The sequence below is a fragment of the Dryobates pubescens genome, chromosome 13 (genome assembly GCF_014839835.1).
Source record: "Dryobates pubescens isolate bDryPub1 chromosome 13, bDryPub1.pri, whole genome shotgun sequence".
Classification (NCBI taxonomy): domain Eukaryota; kingdom Metazoa; phylum Chordata; class Aves; order Piciformes; family Picidae; genus Dryobates; species Dryobates pubescens.
Window position 1 is genome coordinate 19,126,776 of NC_071624.1, and position 20,187 is coordinate 19,146,962.

The 20,187-nt window shown below is 51.3% G+C and overlaps 1 protein-coding gene across 1 annotated transcript; it reads left to right on the forward strand.

Annotated features, from left to right (window-relative positions):
* Nucleotides 1-219: 219 nt before the first annotated feature.
* Nucleotides 220-1,291, forward strand: RAP2B (RAP2B, member of RAS oncogene family). Its single transcript, XM_054166743.1, has one exon. The coding sequence runs from the start codon at nt 331-333 to the stop codon at nt 880-882; it is 552 nt and encodes a 183-aa protein (XP_054022718.1). The 5' UTR covers nt 220-330; the 3' UTR covers nt 883-1,291.
* Nucleotides 1,292-20,187: the final 18,896 nt, after the last annotated feature.

Below are 20,187 nucleotides of genomic sequence, written 5' to 3' on the forward strand. Positions count from 1 at the left end.
TCTCACTCTCTTCTTCCTCCTCCTCCTCTTCCTCTTCCTCCTTCCCACCGCCGGCGGCGGCGGCTCTGCGCAGGCGCCACTCGGAGCGCGGCGTCCGCCCGCGGGGCGCGGCGCGGTTCCGTGTAGCGCGGCCGCCCCTTCCCCGCCCCGGAGGGCACCGCACGGCGCCAGTGAGCGCCCGGCGGGGCGTGCACGCTCCTTCTCCTTCTCCTCCCTCCTTCCCCTCCCTCCTTCCTTCCCTCCTTCGCCTCCCTCTCTCCGCCCGCCGTGAGGGCGGGAGGGAAGCGGCAGCCCCGAGCGGGAGCCGAGGGAGGCGGCGCGCCGGGAGCCATGCGGGAGTACAAGGTGGTGGTGCTGGGCTCGGGCGGCGTGGGCAAGTCCGCCCTCACCGTGCAGTTCGTGACGGGCTCCTTCATCGAGAAGTATGACCCCACCATCGAGGACTTCTACCGCAAGGAGATCGAGGTGGACTCCTCGCCGTCGGTGCTGGAGATCCTGGACACGGCGGGCACCGAGCAGTTCGCCTCCATGCGGGACCTCTACATCAAGAACGGGCAGGGCTTCATCCTGGTCTATAGCCTGGTGAACCAGCAGAGCTTCCAGGACATCAAGCCCATGCGGGACCAGATCATCCGGGTGAAGAGGTACGAGAGGGTGCCCATGATCCTGGTGGGCAACAAGGTGGACCTGGAGGGCGAGCGGGAGGTCTCCTTCGGGGAGGGCAAAGCCCTGGCCGAGGAGTGGAGCTGCCCCTTCATGGAGACCTCGGCCAAAAACAAAGCCTCGGTGGACGAGCTCTTCGCGGAGATCGTCAGGCAGATGAACTACGCCTCGCAGCCCAACGGGGACGAGCAGTGCTGCTCCTCCTGCGCCATCCTCTGAGGGCAGCGGGGGCTGGCTGCGGGGACACGGCGGTGGCGGCCGGCGGGGGAGCAGCGGCGGCGGCGGCGGCGGGAGCGGCCCCGCAGCCCCGGCCGGAGCCCGCCCTCGGCAAGCCGCCGAGAACGAACATCCCCCCCCACACACACACAAAACAAAGCAAAACAAAAAAAATCGAGAAAGAAGAAATCATCGTGTTGGAAATGTGGCTTTTTTCGGCATGTACGTTTCGTCCAGTCTTGGTCGTTGAATATTTGTGTCTGCCCCGCGCTGGCAGCGGGCACGGGGCGGAGAGCTCCGGGGAGCAGCGGAGCCTGCGAGCCCGAGAGAACGGAGCCGGGGCGGGGGGGGGAGACCCCCGGGGGCACGCCGAGGAGATCGGCGGTAGCGGTGCTGAGCCTCCCTCCCGGAGATCGAGATCGAGCCCCGGCCCCGGGACACGCCGAGAAGAGCGGTGCCCATCTGCCCCCCAACCCCAGACACGCGTGGAGCCCCCGCCGGCGGCCCGAGGATCTCTATGCAAAGTTGGGGTGGCTGTGCCGGGGGCGTCCGGCCGGGAGAATTGCACATCTGAACTGGGACTGTGCCTCCAACACTGGTGCCAGTACAGTGTGTGTGGGGGGGGCCAGCAAGCGTCTGCTGACGATCCGTGAAATAATTCTCTATTTTGTTTACCTGCTGTATCGGATGGGAGTTTTATCAGGAGAGTGGTAGCGTGGTGGGTTTCTCCTGTTTGGTTTTGTTTGGTTGGTTTGATTGGGTTTCGTTCATTTTGTTGGTGGTTTTTTGGTTTGTTTTGTTTGTTGGTTGTTGTCGTCGTCCTTTTTTTGTTTGTTTGTTTTGAAATCAGCTGTGAAAATGTTACAAATCTGCACAATTTTTTGAGGCGTGCGTGCGTGTGTGATTTCCTTTTTTGTTTGCCGTGTTCCTTGGCGGGTGGGAGCGGTGGTGGTTTTGTTCCCAGGGTTGTTTTGTCGATTTTTTTGGTTTGTTTGGGTTTGGTTTATTTTGGTTTGGGTGTTTTTGTGTGGTTTTCTTTCTTTTTTTTTTTTTTTCTTTTTTCCTTTGGGTTGGCAATAACTGATTTTGATGACTAGCTCTCTAAAAGTGCAAAGACTTCCTATATGTGATGCAGGGCCAACAGCAACCTTGTGTCCATAGAGTGCCTTCAAAACTCAGCTGTTCCAGCCGGTGCCAACCTGTGAAAGCTCCACAGAATCCCATTATCTGCTACCCCCCCCACACCCCCCAAGAGAAAAAAACACCACCCCTACTTAACAGTTTCCTTGCAGTAATCATACAGAGCAAGCCAGGACAAAAGGCCCTATTGTTAGTGGAATTTATTTCTTCTTTCCATCTGAGCCTTTTAACTGTTCTTTCCATGTCTTGCAAGTTTGGCCTTCATTTGCTTCAAATTGACAAGAATTTGGGATTTTGGAGGGGTGGGCTTTATTTGCTTTTTCCTATATTTTCCCCCCCCTTTTCCTCTTCCTCTCCCCCCTATTTTTTTTCCCCCTCTTTTTTTAATTTCCCCCTTTTTTCCCCCCTTCCTTCTTCCCCCTCCCCCCCACTTTGGTTTTATTGTGGGATGTACCTCCAGCCAGCACATCCTTTGTGATGTACCAAGAACATCCTAACGACTGTCATTTTGAATTCCAGATGTGCATTCAGGAGACGTTTATCCATTTGAGGAGTTTTAATACAAATGCTGTTTGGGGTTTTTTGGGGTTGTTTTTGTTCTTTTTTTCAGAAGAGAACTTTGTGCTCTTTCATGTGCCACATGAAACACCTAACTTGCCACATGGGCTGTCAAGCCTTGAGCTCTGTCTTAGGAGAGGCGAAAGGCATTGAGGGGGGTGGCCTCCACTTATCTAAGGACAGTGTTTTAAAAGAGGAGAGATGAAGGCCAGTATTGCTGTTTTGCCTACTGTGTAGTCATTTTGAATGCCATTTTTCATCTGTGTTTAGGTGCTGACCCCGTGAAGCCAGGGTGTGAGTGGAAGGGCTGTGCTCAGTAGGCAGCTTTAGGAAGGCAGAGTGGCTTTAATACAAGAGGCCTTGTAAGATCAGGCCCTTCCTTACTGGAAACAGTGGTGAAATTCTACAGTTCAGTTATCCCTAAAATGTAAGCTTTTCACCTAATTGCATTATAACTCCTTAACAATTATGCATCAGACCATTGGTTCTTTCTTGGTGTGCCAGAGGGGTTGGAGTGGGAGGACACCTGTGCCTTCTGTCACTTGGAAGATCTTGGGAGTTTGTTCCCCCTCCAGGATCTTCCTCTCATTGCCCTTTAAACATTAGTACAACCCCCCTGAAATTTTAGTTTTCTTTGCTTTTTTTCCACACCCCCCCCCCCCCCTTCCAAGAAGACTTGAAATTAGCTTGCAGCATGAAAGCAAAAGCTGAGGAATGATGTGCAAAGGGGTTTTTAATCAGGCCAACTGAAAACTAGCTGGCATGACTCCTGGTAATGTCTTCTGTTTTAAGTAGGAAAACTTTTTAGCTTCAGCTCTGGAAGAAGAGTGTTTAGCATGAGTTTCATTCTGTGTATTGACATGGAAATGATAATCTTGTGGTTTAGTTGAAAATTGGAGACTTAATTTTAGCATCATCCTGCATCTAATGAAACATCTGGAGAAGATGATACACTGAACTGTTGAGCATTTAACTCTTGGGAGCTTACTTGTGTCCTTCAAACCAGCCAGGAACTGTTCTAGATGCAATCAGTCAGGTTGTATCAGCCAGACTGATACAATCACAGCTAAAAACAATGATGGGCCCTCAATGTCTTCTTGGGGCCTTCACATCACCAATTGGTCCAGCCACCTCTTTTTAAGTGAGAACTGAGAACCCCTTTGCAGCTTATCTCCCAGAAATCATAGTATCATAGAATTGTCAGGGTTGGAAGGGACCCCAAGGATCAGCCAGCTCCAACCCCGCTGCCATGGGCAGGGACACCTCACACTACAGCAGGTTGCTCACAGCCACATCCAGCCTGGCCTTCAAAACCTCCAGGCAGGAAGCTTCCACCACCTCCCTGGGCAACCTGTGCCAGTGTCTCAAATGATTTAGATGTCTGCAATGATTTAGAAGCCACCTCCTCAAAGACTTCCATGTTAGAGGGACAGGGGAATGATGCTTACTGGCAGTAGGGGCTTGTTTTAACACAGACACTGCATTGAAAACTAGGAAAGCTTGACTGCTGCTGTGTCTGCAGTAAGAAAAATGCCATAAATGTGCATCTCAGCTACTGCTATGGCTCAGTTTTGCCTTAAACTCCATGGGATTCATCCAGTTTTTAGCTCCCAACAAACAGGCCTTGCTCCCCCTTCAGCGCGCTGAAAGCAAGCTCTGGAATCACACAACCCTTGAGGTCGGAAAAGACCTCTCGGGGATCACCAAGCCCAACCTTCTACCACTTTTTAAAAGCAGGCATTTGATCTGATCTCCCCAACAGGCAGCAGGTCCTTCCTGCTTTCCCAGCTGCCTGGCTTGTGGTGTGGGAGCACTGTAAAACCGGGTGGGCTTCAGCCTGTGGCGGCACAAAATCCCCCTCCCCCCCATCCTCAGCCTGACAGAGCAGCTGTGGATTCTGCTGGGCTGTTTTGTAGTTCTTGCCAAAAAAACCCCTCCCCAACCCCCCCCCCCCCCCCAAAAGGTGTGTTTGTTAAACAGGTGAATCATTTCAGAAACCATGGCATGGGTCTGATGGGAGTTTTGAATGTATTTCGGTGTTCAATGTCCTCTTGTGACGTGGTGAGGACACTGCGGAACCTAGAGCTCGGTTGTCTGATCTTCCAAATAACTCTGAAGTGTTTTGGTGCTTGTTAAACATGGGCCTTGTCTATAAAGTAGGGGAAAAAAATAACAAAAAGAATTAAAAACAGCAACAACAACAACAAAAGGTCATAACTGCTTTAAACTTGACTGAATAATGAAAGCTATATTAGCTTCTTCACTTGAGGAAATGTTGTATCAGTCTAAAGGTACTCTTCTTATTCCTTTTTCCCTGTGGGAATATGTTCTAGCTGTGTGGATACAAAGGTGGGATATAGCTCTTTTTTCACAGTGAGAACTGCCAATATTTAATTGTTTGGGAGAAAAACTGAAAAAAAAAAAGAAAAAATAAAGAAAAAAAAAAGAAAAAATAAAGGAAAAAAAAAGGAAAGGGAAAAAAGGAAAGAAAAAAAGGAGAAAAGAAAAAGGAAAAAGGTAAGGAAAATAAGGAAAGAAAAAGGAAAGGAAAATAAAAAAAAGGAAAAAGGAAAATAAGGAAAGAAAAAGTAAAAAAAGGAAAATAAAGAGAAAAAAGGAAAATAAAGAAAAAGTAAAAATGGAAAGGAAAATAAAGCGAGAAAAAAAGGAAAATAAGGAAAAAAATGGAAAGGAAAATAAGGAAAAAAGGAAAATAAGGAAAGAAAAAATAAAGAAAGGAAAATTAAAGGAAAATAAGGAAAGAAAAAGTAAAAATGGAAAGGAAAATTTAAAAAAAGGGAAAATAAGGAAAGAAAAAGTAAAAAAGGAAAGGAAAAAAAGGAAAATAAGGAAAGAAGTAAAAAGAAAGAAAAAAGGAAAAAAGGAAAATAAGGAAAGAAGAAGTAAAAAAGGAAAGAAAAAAGGAAAATAAGGAAAGAAAAAGTAAAAAAGAAAAGGAAAATAAAGAATAAAAGAAGGAAAATAAGGAAAGAAAAAGTAAAAAAGGAAAGGAAAATAAGGAAAGAAAATGAGAAAAAAGGAATGGAAAATAAGGAAAGAAAATGAGAAAAAAGGAATGGAAAATTAGGAAAGAAAATGAGAAAAAAGGAAAGGAAAAAATAAGGAAAGAAAATGGAAAAAAAAAAAAAAAAAAGGAAAGGAAAAAATAAGGAAAGAAAAAAGAAAGGAAAAAAAAAATAAAGAAAACCCCCAGACATTCCCAGCCAAAAACCTCCTTCCTGACAGAGCAGAAGTTGTGTAAACAAGGCCTTAGTTTAAGGCTCACGGTCTCATGGCCACGTGTTTTTGCTGTACATAATGATTGTATTCCTTCAAACCCAAGCCTGTCCTGTTTGCAAGAAGAAGTGTCCTGACACCCTGGTCTCTGTGATTCGTGACTGTGCCACTGTTCTCCACCTCGTGCTCAGTACCGGTGTGGTTCCGCTCGACGCCACGCTCAGGCTTTGTCGGTGCTTGATGGTTCTGGAGCTGCTGTTGAATTCTGTGGCTGTGGGACTCCTGGTGGTTCTGCTTCTCTCAAAAGAATGTACAGCAAGTTTTTTGGGGGTTTGTTGTTTTTTTTTTTGCCAAGGGCATTTTCAATAAAGGGCAGCTGGGCTCTTTATGACCTCTTCATGTGGATCCTCATTGCGTGCAGGCGTTGTTGAGGGGTCGCCTCTCAGAGTGCAGAATGCAGAATTCACCGGGTTGGAACCTCCAGGAGTGGCAAAGTGCAGGGAATTCCGTGCTCTGAAGGGATTTTCTGTGGAAAGGGAGGGCACTGCTTGTTCTTCCCCTGTTCCAATCAAAGCACACCTCCCACAAGTAAATGGCAAATGGCTGGAGCCCTGCTGCAGGGTGGAAGCCCTCTTCCTCTCTAGGTTTGTTATAGCAGGCAGCCCAGACACACTGCTGTGTGGACCTTCACTCTCTCTTTGGGATCCACTGCTTTGGAGTGCCTGTTCATGTTCTGGTGCTATGTGAGACCTGCTGTAGAAGCAGAGATGTGTATGAGCTCTGTGCAAAGGGGAAATGGTTTTAAATCATCAGCTGCATAGCTTGCAGCCTGCTCCTGCAGGGCTTCCAAGTCTCCAGCAAATGCCTGTGTCAAAAGCATTCTCCTTCCTGCCACACTGCTACAGACCTTCACTTTTGTAGGAATCCCAACACCTGCCCAGCTTCTAAGATGCTTTGTTTGGGGCTGACATCCCTTGGTAAAAGTGTGCATAGCAGTGAGAGGGGAGGCAACAGCAGCTCTGGAGTTCAAACAGCTCGAGATGCTCAAGTGTGGTACTGTGTGAGAAACGGAGTGGGAGGGCATTGCTGGGCTGGGTGTGTTGGGTTTGGGGCATTTTGTGGTCTGGGGGGGGGTTAGATTGAGTGACCTAAGGGTTTGTTAGGCCACAGTCAAGAACCTTGCTGTATTTCCTAGTTTAAGAGTCTGTGTGTGTGCATTCTGACTTCACTGGGGTTGAAACTGAAGCTCTTGCCCTCACCACAGATGATCTCAACCTCTGGGATCTCAGTTCTGCGTGCAGCCAGTACACCGTGCTGCAGAAAACGCCCAGTGAAACCTCAGCTGGTTGAGCAATCGTGGGCTAGAGCTGAGAAATGTACACATGGAGAGCTTCAGAAGAGCCACTACAATTTCCCTGGAGCTGTTGGAGATTTTTTTGGGGGGGGAGGGTGTGTGCTCTGATCCCCATCATGTGCAGCTCTACTGCTGTCGGTGCTAGAGCAAAGTCAGTCAGTTGTGCATAAAGCAAATGCTGCATCCTAGAGTCTCAGGCTGCTTTGGGTTGGAAAGGACCTAACAGATCATCTAGTTCCAACTCCCCCTCCCATGGGCAGGGACACCTCCTCGACCAGGTTGCTCAAGGCCCCATCCAGCCTGAAAACCCCACAACTTAACCTGCAATATCTAACGCTTCAAAACTGACCACAACTTGGAAGTTTTTCAAATAAGCCTTAAAGTACTGGGACCAGCTGCTCTGTAATGGCTTCATTTTGGGGGTTTTTGGGGGGTCTTCTGGAGGTTTGGGCAGAGATGCTGATGGTTTGGTGATCCTTGTGCAGGGATTTCTAGGAGAATGGGCTCTGAGGTGGAGCTTCTGCTCTAACGACTTCAGAGTGCTGATGGTCACAGCAGGACGGGAGGAGCTGGGAGCACGTAAGGGTGAGATTAGTGGCAAGCTCGTTCCTTGAAGGAACCACATCAATATCATGTTACCTCCGTGCAGTGCTGGGAGTTTGCTGCCAAGTTTACTTGATGATTAAGAAAGTAAAGATGAAAGCATGCTAATGAAGCACTTGGCAATTCATTGAAGTTTTCAGTGTTTCGAGATCTTCACTTCCCTCCTCCTCTGAGCGCTCTGCCTTGTTCCTATCAGCTGTTTCCTGCTGGCTTTCTGATTTCAGATACTGTTGCTTGCTTTGCTGGGGGTTTTGCTTTCTCTTTGGCTTGCTCAACCTTTAGTTTCCCCTTTTAATTGGAGGGAGAAAGAGCAAGGAGGCTCACATCTGCATTGCTGTACAGCAGGAGCTAGCTGGAGCCTGGATTGCAGGAACACATCCATCCACTCCACCTATTTATTTTTTTCTTCTGCAAGGAAAACAAGGTTAAAAACTCTCTGTTTAAGGTATTTCCAAGGTCAGGGCTCTCAGCAGAGAAAGGGCTTGAAGAAGCTTATTTACCAAAGAACTAGGGCAGCCCGGGGAGTGAGTTAAGAGTTCACAGAGCCTAAGATATTTATTCACTTACAGTGTTACTGTACTTCAGCCTCTGAAGTGAGAGGGGAAAGTTACAGATTTCTGAGCATAAATATTTACACACAGGCATAAAGTGGTGTCTGGTATCCACAGTTTGGGAAGCATCCACATTTTTCTGCTGTGAGTGTAGAGTATCAGGGACTGGGTGCCTGCACTGGCTGAAGATCAGACCAGTAGTGTAGAAGCTCAGCTATGTATTTATTTAGGCAATTCCAAGTGCCTCAGAAGAGTTTCTTCTTGGTTGGTGTTAAGCATTTTTGGTCTGGCCCAAACACTTCTGCTGTGGGGACAGGCTGAGGGAGCTGAGGGGGTGTTCAGCCTGGAGAGGAGGAGGCTCCAGGGATGCTGAATAGCAGCCTGCCAGTACCTGAGGCAGGCTTGCAGGGAGGCTGCAAAGGGCTGCAGTGACAGGACCAGAGGCAGTGGTTTGAAATTAGAGAAGGGCAGATTCAGATTGGATGGTAGGAACAGGTTCTGCACCCTGAAGGTGCTGGAACACACCCAGGGAGGTGTTTGAGGCCCCATCCCTGGAGCTATTCAAGGTGAGGCTGGACAGAGCTTTGGGCAACCTGACCTAGTGGAGGATGTCCCTGCTGACTGCAAGGGGGTTGGACTGGGTGAGCTTTGGAGGTCCCTTCCAACCCAGACCATCCTATGATAAATACCCATGTGGTGACAGGATGGATTCAAACTGGAAGAAGCTGGCTTTAGATGAGACATTAGGGAGAGATTCTCCACAAGAGTAGTGAGGCACTGGAACAGGGAAGCTGTGGAGACTCCAAGCTTGGAAGTGTTAAAAGCCAGGTTGGATGGGGGGCCTTGAGCAAGCTGGTCTGGTAGGAGGTGTCCCTGCCCATGGGGGGGTTGAAACTAGATCATCTTTAAGTCCTTTTCCAACTCGGACCAAAGCAGTCTATGATTCTCTGAGTGCAAAACCAGAAGCTGCCTGTGGTTCCTGGAGGTGTGCAGCCTTTTCCCAGCTGCAGGGATAACAACCTGTTGGACTTGTCTGGACTGTTTGTGGTCAGTGCTGCCTGTGAACAGAGCTTCTGGCTTGTGTCTCTCCTCTGTCTTCCTGATGATAAGGAAATGGAGACCAAACCTGTCTTGAGTGAAACTCTGAGAGCTCATGGGCTGGCATTCTGGGACCTTTACAGATACCTCCATGATAGATTGGAATTGCTGAACACACAGCTGGCTGCAGCGTGGCTCAGGAGTTCGTAGGACACCAAGCTCCTCATCACGCAGGGCCTCCCAGCCCTTGGGAGTCATTAACTGGAATTAATTGAGTTGATTTGGTAGGTGTGTTTGTGCATACTAACATGAAGTGGCTTACTCCAGGGTGTAAACAAACCCTGCAATGTGTTGGCTAGCCCAGCTGCCTGCATGCAGAAACTAACACAAGTCAAGAGAAGTGTGGCCAGCAGGGCTGAGGAGGTTCTGCTCCCCCTCTGCTCTGCCCTGCTGAGACCACAGCTGCAATCCTCTGTCCAGCTCTGGGCTCCCCAGTTCAAGACAGAGACCTGCTGGAGAGAATCCAAGAGAGAGCTATGAGGATGCTTAGGGGACTTGAGCATCTCCCCTGTGAAGAGAGCCTGAGAGCCCTGGGGCTGTTTGGTCTGGAGAAGAGAAGGCTGAGAGGGATCTGATCAATGTCTATCAATAGCTGAGGGGTGGGGGGCAAGTGGAGGGGGCCAAGCTCTTTTTGGTTGTGCACAGACAAGGAACAATGGATACAAGCTTGAACAGAGAAGGTTTGAGCTCAACATGAGGATAAACTTCTTCCCAGTGAGGGTGCCAGAGCCCTGGAGCAGACTGCCCAGAGAGGTTGTGGAGTCTCCTTCTCTGGAGGCTTTCCAACCCCACCTGGATGCATTCCTGTGCAGACTGCCCTGGGTGACCCTGCTCTGGCAGGGGGGTTGGACTCAATGATCTCTGGAGGTCCCTTCCAGCCTCCAGCATTCTGTGAACTTCCTGAGCCAGGCTGTGTTTGTGCGCTGACCACCAGCACTGTCACACATCTGACACCTTGCCTTGTCCTGCTTCTACAACTCTGTGTGCTGAATCCCCTCTTCTCCATAGCCCTGGGGAAACCAAAGCCTTGTTTAAGCAAAAAGAGAGCAGGATTTAGCCCCAATCTGTGTTGTAAATGTCTCTCAGGCACCTTGGAGTATGATCTCTGTCATTTCAGTTTCCAAAGAAGCCTTCCCTGTGCCTTTGGCTGGATATTCAGCTGTCTAAAATGGATGATGATGATGGTGATGAGTGTTTCTTAGCTCGGAGTGACACTGGCTTCCTGCAAATTGGGAATGCCATCTCCAAACGGCAGCAGGGCTCTAGAGTTTCCTTTTCACTTTCCCTCCCATTCTAGCAGAAGTTTGTGAGTTGTTGTATTTTAATAGCAGTAAGGTTTGGTCACACTCCTAATTCCCAGCCACTGGACAGCCTTTTCTCCTTGGAGTGCTGTCTCATGGGGCTGGTGTGCAGCAGAGCACACATCCTGCAGGCTGGCTGTCCAGGAGGCTGGGAAGTGTGCAGCACAGGACCTCTCCTAGATCTGGTCTGCACTGAACAGCATTTTGCTGGTGAAAATGACAGCAAGCCACTCACTTCTCCTTGTGCTGCCTGAAGGGTGTGGAGACAGGCTTACAGGAGCAGTGACTGGTTTGCATGGCTGGTGGCACACAGCAGCTGTGACAGTAAAGGTTCCTTTTGGTGACAGTTTGAAGAAGAAAAAGAGGAAGGGGGGGAAAGAGGGGAAAGATCTGTGATGGGAAACTTGTGCTCCTGGCCAGCTAGGAAGAGAATCACAGAATCAAAATGGTTTGGGTTGGAAGGGACCTCAAAGATCATCCAGCATCCCTGCTGTGGGCAGGGACACCTCCCACCATCCCAGGTTGCTCAAAGCCTCATCCAACCTGGCCTGGAACACCTACAGGGACCCAGGTACTTTGGGATCTTCTCTGGGTGTGCCTTCATGTGCCAAAAGCAGTCCCCAGCAGTGCTGTTTCCTTGTGGCTGTTTGGTTTTCCAGGGCCTGCTCAGATCCTGGCAGGCTGCTCTGGGTGGCCCCAGTGCTATTTGGAGCACAGCTTGGGGCAGGTGCAGGGTTGGGTGTTAAGCTTTGTGTGTGATGGGGTTTGGAGAGGTGTGCTGGCTTTAAAGTGTCCCTTGGGGAGTTACTCTGCAGCAGTTCCCCAGCCCCCTGGCAGCAGGGAAAACTTTGCCTTCATCCTTAAAGTCATGCACCCTGCCTCAGTGGCACTGCCACACCGTGAGGTGCCTCTGGGATGAGCACACTGGCAGCTGGTTCTGGTGGGCATCCATGATATCTCAGAGCAAGTGTTAAGGTTGCCCCCTAAGCATGCTCTGCAGCTCTAAAAAACACAAGTCAGTGATATGGAGGTGCTGGAAGGTGTCCAGAGCAGGGTCACGAGGAGGAGCAGAGGGCTGGAGCTGCTCTGCTGTGAGGACAGACTGAGGGAGTTGGGGTTGTGCAGGCTGGAGAGGAGAAGGCTCCCAGGAGACCTCATTGTGGCCTTCCAGGATCTGCAGGGGGCTCCAAGAAAGCTGGGGAGGGACTTTTGAGGGTGTCAGGGAATGATAGGACTGGGGGGGATGGAGCAGAACTAGAAGTGGGGAGATTGAGATTGGCTGTGAGGAAGAAGTTGTTCCCCATGAGGGTGGTGAGAGCCTGGCACAGGTTGCCCAGGGAGGTGGTGGAAGTCTCATCCCTGGAGGTGTTTGCAGCCAGGCTGGCCATGGCAGGGGGGTTGGAACTGGCTGACCCTTGAGGTCCCTTCCAGCCCTGACAATTCTATGATTTTATTTACTTTTAAAATTGTGTTTTACAGCTGATGCCAGGAGCTACATCAGCCTCTGAACTATGTCAGAACTGGAGGGAGAACAAAGGTGCCCTCAGCTTGCCTTGCCCTCCTGCCTCCTCTGTGTTCAGAAACACATGAACTTTGTGAGCCTCTGGGTCACTGCAGGATCTTCACTCCACATGCATGAAAACATAGAGATTCTAAAGTCACCAAACTGCAGCAATCACAGGATGATCACAGGATGAACACAGGATGATCACAGGATGAACACAGGATGATCACAGGATGGCAGGGGCTGCTGGAAGGGACCCAAAGAGATCATCCAGTCCAACCCCCCTGCCAGAGCAGGAGCAGAGAATCCAGCACAGGTCACACAGGAACACATCCAGATGGGGCTGGAAAGGCTCCAGACAAGGAGACTCCACAACCTCTCTGGGCAGCCTGCTCCAGGGCTCCGTGACCCTCCCAGTGAAGAAGTTCCTCCTCATGTTGAGCTGGAACCTCCTGTGCTGCAGCTTACAGCCATTGCTCCTTGTCCTACCCCAGGGAGCAAGTGAGCAGAGCCTGGCCCCTGCCTCCTGACCCCCAGCCCTCAGATATTTATAAACATTGATTAAATCTCCTCTAAGTCTTCTCTTCTCCAGACTAAAAAGCCCCAGGTCCCTCAGCTTCTCCTCACTAGGCAGTGCCCAGTCCTCTAATCGTCCTCACAGCCCTCTGCTGGATCCTCTCCAGCAGATCCCTGTCCCTCCTGAACTGGGGAGCCCAGAGCTGAGCACAGTACTCAAGATGAGGTCTCAGCAGGGCAGAGAAGAGGGGGAGGAGAACCTCCCTGGCTCTGCTGGACACACTCCTCTTAATGCACCCCAGGGAAGCAAGGCTCCTGTACTGCTTTGGCCAAGTGCTGTGCTGTAGAAACTTGGAGAGGAGGAGAAGAATGAGTTCCTTTGGGTGGCCCCCACCTTCCACAGCACTCCAGAGCTCAGGTGTAAAACATCCTTTTGAGTAAGGCTCCAAATTGAATCCATTTCAGGCTGCTACAGGTTTTTTTTAGTCACTCAAAACTGGGTCAGTTTCAAATCAATCTCTCTGAAAGATTAAACACAGTCACTTCAGGAGGGGCTTTTGGGAGGATCCATCTCAGTGCTCAGCACAGCCTCAAGCTGCACAGGGGGAAGTTCAGGCTTGATCTTAGAAAGAAGCTCTTCACAGCAAGAGAGATTGGCCACCGGCATGGGCTGCCCAGGGAGGTGGTGGGGTTGATGTCCCTGGAGCTGTTTAAGAATAGAATAGAATTAACCAGGTTGGAAGAGACCTTTGAGATCATCCAGTCCAGGCTAAAAGAAGAAACTGGATGAGGCACTTAGTGCCATGGTCTGGTTGATTAGTTAGGGTTGGGTGGGTGGTTGGACTTGATGATCTTGGAGGTCTCTTCCAACCTGGCTGATTCCGTGAGTTTTTGGGACCTTGCCAGGCTGGGCAGATGGGCAGAGGCCAAGGGCAGGAGATTGAACACATCCAAGTGCCAGGTGCTGCAATTGGCCACAGCAACCCCATGCAGTGCTACAGGCTGGGGACAGAGTGGCTGAGAGCAGCCAGGCAGAAAGAGACCTGGGGGGACTGGGTGACAGTAGGCTGCACATGAGCCAGCAGTGTGCCCAGGTGGCCAAGAAGGCCAAGGGCATCCTGGCCTGCATCAGGAACAGTGTGGCCAGCAGGAGCAGGGAGCTCATCCTGCCCTGTGCTCAGCACTGCTCAGGGCACACCTTGAGTCCTGTGTCCAGTTCTGGGCTCCTCAGGTTAGGAAAGATGTTGAGCTGCTGGAAGGTGTCCAGAGAAGGGCAACAAAGCTGGGGAGGGGTCTGGAGCACAGCCCTGTGAGGAGAGGCTGAGGGAGCTGGGGTTGCTTAGCCTGCAGAAGAGGAGGCTCAGGGGAGGCCTTCTTGCTCTCTCCAGCTCCCTGAAGGGAGGTTGTAGCCAGGTGGGGGTTGGTCTCTTCTCCCAGGCACCCAGCACCAGAATAAGAGGCCACAGTCTCAAGCTGTGCCAGGGGAGGTTTAGGCTGGAGGTTAGGAGGAAATTCTTCATAGAGAGAGTGATTGGTCATTGGGATGAGCTGCCCAGGGAGGTGGTGGAGTGACCATCACTGGAGGTGTTCAGGAGGAGACTTGATGGGGTGCTTGGTGCCATGGGTTAGTTGATTAGGTGGTGTTGGGTGATAGGTTGGATGCAATGATCTTGAAGGTCTCTTCCAACCTGGTTTATTCTATTCTATTCTATTCTATTCTATTCTATTCTATTCTATTCTATTCTATTCTATTCTATTCTATTCTATTCTATCCTATCCTATCCTATCCTAGTCTATTCTATCCTATCCTAATCTAGTCTAGTCTAGTCTAGTCTAGTCTATCCTATTCTATCCTATTCTTTTTTCTGTGATTCTGTGCAATTAGCCCAAAGGGTTGAGGCAGCAGTGGAGGGAGCAGGACAGCTTCACTCCTGCCTGCGGTGCTGTGGCAGGTGGCAAGGTGGTGCTCGGTGGTGGCTCTGGCTCTCCTTCAGGGGTAGGAGTTATTTTTAACTCTAATAACCATCCTCATGGAAGGAAAAAAAAAAAAAAAAGAAAATGTTTTTCCAAACCCTCCAGAGAGGTTCAGTCTGAAAAAAACATATATAAGAAGAGAGCAATTGCAAGGCTCAGGAGTGGAGGATTATGATAATTCGTTGCCATTACCAATGCAAAACAGGTTCTGCGTCTCTCTGCTTCACCATCTCGTGTTCAGCAGGCAGCACAGGCAGGCTGTGATGTATGCCAGCTCTCTCTGGGGCACTGTGTGCCAGTCTCTGCCTTTGCTGCCCATGAGGCTGCACTCACTGTTGGGAGGTTCGTGGTGGGGCTCCAGCCAGCCTTGCCTGGCTGCTGGGACAGTGCTGCTGCCTGCCCCTGCTGGAGAGCAGCCCTGGGGACAGGGACCTGGGAGTGCTGGTGGACAACAAGCTCAGCATGGGACAGCAATGTGCCCTGGGGGACAAGAAGGAGTCCTGGGGTGCATTAAGAAGAGTGTGTCCAGCAGAGCCAGGGAGGTTCTCCTCCCCCTCTTCTTTGCCCTGGTGAGACCTCATCTTGAGTACTGTGCTCAGCTCTGGGCTCCCCAGTTGAGGAGGGACAGTGATCTGCTGGAGAGGATCCAGCAGAGGGCTGTGAGGATGATTAGAGGACTGAGCACTGCCTGGTGAAGAGAGGCTGAGGGACCTGGGCTCTTTAGTCTGGAGAAGAGAAGACTGAGAGGAGATTTAATCAATGTTTATAAATATCTGAGGGCTGGGGGTCAGGAGGCAGGGGACAGGCTCTGCTCACTTGCTCCCTGGGATAGGACAAGGAGCAATGGCTGTAAGCTGCAGCACAGGAGGTTCCACCTCAGCATGAGGAGGAACTTCTTCACTGGGAGGGTCACAGAGCCCTGGAGCAGGCTGCCCAGAGAGGTTGTGGAGTCTCCTTGTCTGGAGCCTTTCCAGACCCATCTGGATGTGTTCCTGTGTGACCTGTGCTGGATTCTCTGCTCCTGCTCTCCAGGGGGGTTGGACTGGATGACCTCTTTGGGTCCCTTCCAATCCCTGCCATCCTGTGAGCCTGTGATACTTGTGGTTGGACATGGGCATTATGTGGCCTGAGATGACTAAATGCTGCTCAGAGTGTCCAAAGGCAGACTGTGCTGGGGGAGTTCCTGCTCTGGTCTGAGCCACCCACACTGTGCCAGGGCCCCAGAGCTGCAGGCAGGCAGGCAGGCAGGCAGCCGCCCAGCCTGTGGAAGGGGTTATGGAGCAGCTGCTTCTGGGGCTTTGCAGCTGCTTAGTTCAGGCTGGGGAGTGGAATAATTGACTGGGGAGAAGGGGACCATTGTGTGTGTGATATCCTCTTGGCTCAGCCACACCAGTTCCCTAACTTCTTGCCTGGTTTCCTGACGTGCCTTCAGAGCTGGCTTTTTCTCTTTCTCCATGAGCAGGTGAAGCAGAGCTGGCTGGCAGCTCAGAGCCTGTGTGTGGCAAAACTGAGAGCAAACCCAACAGCTTCATTTGGTTTTGGTTTTAACTCATCCCACTCTGGCCTGCTCCCAGTTGTGTCTGTGACAAACCCCAGTGATCCCTAAAAGGTGCTACGTGCACTAGCTCCTGCCCTTAGCTCATCCCCTCCTGAGCTCAGGTGTGGCACTTGGAAGAGCCTGGATCCTGGGTGCAGAGGGAGCTCCTCAGGAGGAAGGTGCTGGCTGCCTTCTCAGCTGGAAAGTGCCAGCCAGTGACTTGGCATCGATTCATAAGGTTGTGTCTTGTTGCCAGAGCTCATTGCTATTATCCACACCTTCCTGTAGGGAATACAGACTCAGTGCTTCCCCCAGGCCTGTGGCAGTCAGGATTGGAGGGTTTTCTGTCAGCTTCATGAAGATGAATGAAAAAAAATCTCTGAATTTGGAGCTGGGGCAGTTACACAAAGGATTTACCTCCAGGTGCATCAGGAGGGGGTGGAGGTGGGGTAACAGCCCCAGCAGCCCTGTGCCATCAGGCAATTAGAGTCATAGAACCATAGAATTGTCAGGGTTGGAAGGGACCTCAAGGCTCAGCCAGATCCAACCCCCTGCCATGGCCAGGGACACCTCACACCACAGCAGGTTGCTCACAGCCACATCCAGCCTGGCTGCAAACACCTCCAGGGATGAGGCTTCCACCACCTCCCTGGGCAGCCTGTGCCAGGCTCTCACCACCCTCCTGGGGAACAACTTCTTCCTCACATCCAATCTGAATATCCCCACTTCTAGTTCTGCTCCATCCCCCCCAGTCCTATCCCTCCCTGACACCCTCAAAAGTCCCTCCTCAGCTTTCTTGGAGCCCCCTGCAGATCCTGGAAGGCCACAATGAGGTCTCCTGGGAGCCTTCTCCTCTCCAGCCTGCACAACCCCAACTCCCTCAGTCTGTCCTCACAGCAGAGCAGCTCCAGCCCTCTGCTCCTCCTCCTGGCCCTTCTCTGGACACCTTCCAGCACCTCCAGATCCTTCCTGGCACAGAGGCTCCAGAACTGGCCCCAGAGCTCCAGCTGTGGTCTCAGCACAGTGGAGTAGAGAGGGAGAAGGGATGGAGCAAAACTAGAAGTGGTGAGATTCAGATTGAATGTGAGGAAGAAGTTGTTCCCCAGGAGGGTGGGGAGAGCCTGGCACAGGTTGCCCAGGGAGGTGGTGGAAGCCTCCTGCCTGGAGGTGTTTGCAGCCAGGCTGGAGGTGGCTGTGAGCAACCTGCTGTGGTGTGAGGTGTCCCTGCCCATGGCAGGGGGGCTGGGACTGGCTGAGCCTTGAGGTCCCTTCCAAGCCTGCCAGTTCTGTGTGGCTGTGAGCGCTGAGCTCTCTGCCCTGCAGCCCGGCTCTGCTGCCCTGCTCTGGGGCAGGGTTTTTGTTTGGCTTTTTTCCTCTCTCTGCATAGAATTTGCAGTTTCTGGAGCGGATGGTTTCTTTCACACACGGCTGGGCAGGCAATTTATGTGCTGATCACCATAGAAACCTGCAGATCCATCACTTGGTCAAACCGTTTCCGTGCCGCAGCAGCGGCGGCAGCAGCAGCAGCAGCGAGCTGGCATCGGCGAATGCAAATGAGGGGCGTGAGAGAGGCTGGGGCAGAACCTCGCCTTGCTGCTTGGCTTCTACCAAAGCTCCTCTTCCCTCTAAGCCTCCCATATTCCCCCTTTTTTTTTTCACCCCAAACTCAGCTTCTCTCCTTAGCAATCCCTTCGGGCAAGTTGCAGCTCTTCTGAGAGGGCTCTGCCGCCTGTGCTGCCTGCCTGGGATGAGGCTTTTGTTGTAGCTGTGTTAGGGGTTTGGCCTTTCACAGCATCACAGAATGCCAGGGGCTGGAAGGGACCTCCGAAGCTCACCCAGTCCAAGCCCCCTGCCAGAGCAGCATCACCCGGAGCAGATCACACAGGAACACATCCAGGTGGGTTTGGAATATCTCCAGAGAAGGAGACACCACAGCCCCCCTGAGCAGCCTGTTCCAGGGCTCTGTCACCCTCACAGGGGAAAAAAATTCTTTCCCATGTTCACAGAGAATCACAGAATCCACCAGGTTGGCAAAGACCTCAGAGATCATCAAGTCCAACCTATGACCTAATCCCTAACACCTCCTGACAACTAAACCTTGGCTCCAAGTGCCACATCCAAGCCTTTCGTGAACACCTCCAGTGTTTTCCCCTCACAGCGACAAAATTCTTCCTCCTGTTTCCATGGAGCTTCCTCTGCCTCAGCTCCCACCCTTGTCCCTTGTGCTGGCATTGGGCATCACCCAGCAGAGCCTGGCTCCAGCCTCTGGGCACTCACCCTGCACATCTTTATCAATATTAATGAGGTCTGAGACTAATTTGCTCTTTCTCAGCTCTGCCCAGACCTCCTGGTCCTTCCCAACTCCTTGAAGGGTCCTGGATCCACCAACTCCTCTCCTGCATGGTGGGGTACTGAATTGTTACAGCTTCTCTCCTTCACAAGTTTGCCACAGAGGCTGGCAGGTGAATGTTTTTATTTCAATGCTGTTCTGTTGACTGTTAAAGCAGCAAATGGTCCTTGGGGACACTGGAAAGGGCTTGAGCTCCTTAGGAACTGCAGAGAATCAATCAATAAGGCTGGAAAAGACCTCAGAGATCATCCAGCCCAACCTCTCACCCAACACATCTGATCAGTTCAACCATGGCACCAAGGGCCTCATCCAGGCTCTTAAACACCTCCAGGCACGGGGACTCCACCACCTCCCTAGGCAGCACATTCCAATGGCAAATTCCTCTTGCTGGGAAGAACTTTCTCCTCACCTCCAGCCTAAACCTCCCCTGTCACAGCTTGAGACTGTGTCTTCTTGTTCTGGTGCTGCTTGCCTGGGAGAAGTGACCAACCCCCAGCTGGCGACAACCTCCCTTCAGGTAGTTGCAGAGAGCAATAAGGTCTGCCCTGAGCCTCCTCTTCTGCAGGCTAAGGCAAGGCAAGGTTGATTTGCACTTGCACAGAGTGGGTAAATAGTGCCAGCCTTTTGTGATTACAGCTGGTCTGCAAACCAACAACTGAGAGCTGTTTTTAATTGGAGCTGACCCTGGATGCTCCACACTTTCCACAGCAGCAGGAGATGTGTGAGACCAGAGATGGGAGCATGACTGCTCCAGGCAGGAGGAGGCTGACACAAGAGAAGGCTGCCAGGAGGAGAATCACAGAATTGTCAGGGTTGGAAGGGACTTGCTGCTGTTCTGACTGTGCCTTTGTGTCTGCCAGGTGCTGGGAGTGTGGAGCAGGCCTAAACGAGGCAGCTCTGAGGGATTTGCTTCTTTTTGGCTTATAGAATCGTGGAATTGAGTGGGGAAAAGCCCTCCAAAGCTCATCCAGCCCAACCATCAACCCAACACCACCATGGCCACTAAACCATGGCCCAGAGTGCCTTGGCCACAGGTTTGTGGAGCACCTGCAGGGATGGGGACTCCACCACCTCCCTGGGCATCCTGTGCCAGTGCCTGACCCCTCTTGCAGGAGAGATACTGTTCCTAGTATCCAACCTAAACCTCCCCTGGGATGCAGCAAACCAGCCTGGGAAAAGCTGTTGCAGGAAGAAGCTGTGTCTGTAACTACTGACAGGAGTGGAGCAAGCAGCCAAGAGAAATAGACCCTGGTAGCTTGTTTACTCTTGCCTGGGAGCCTCCTGCTGAGCTAAAGGCTTTGGAATTGGTCTTTATCAACCCCAATCAGCCTCATCAGGGGTCTGAATAAAAATAGAGCCTAAATGCTCCCACTGTACAGCAAAGAGGCGTTTTCAGGAGTGGGCATGAAAGCTGTGCCAACCTGCCATGCCTGCAGAGCCTCCTGTGCCCTCTGCTGCCAACAGCCCCACTGGGTTAAGGAGCATCAGGCTGTGGTTAGTGATTCAGCCTCCTGGCTGTGTCCAATGCAGCCAGGGCAGGGGGGCTTTGTGCTGTGTGGGGGCTGCTTTGGGGAGGTTTTTATTG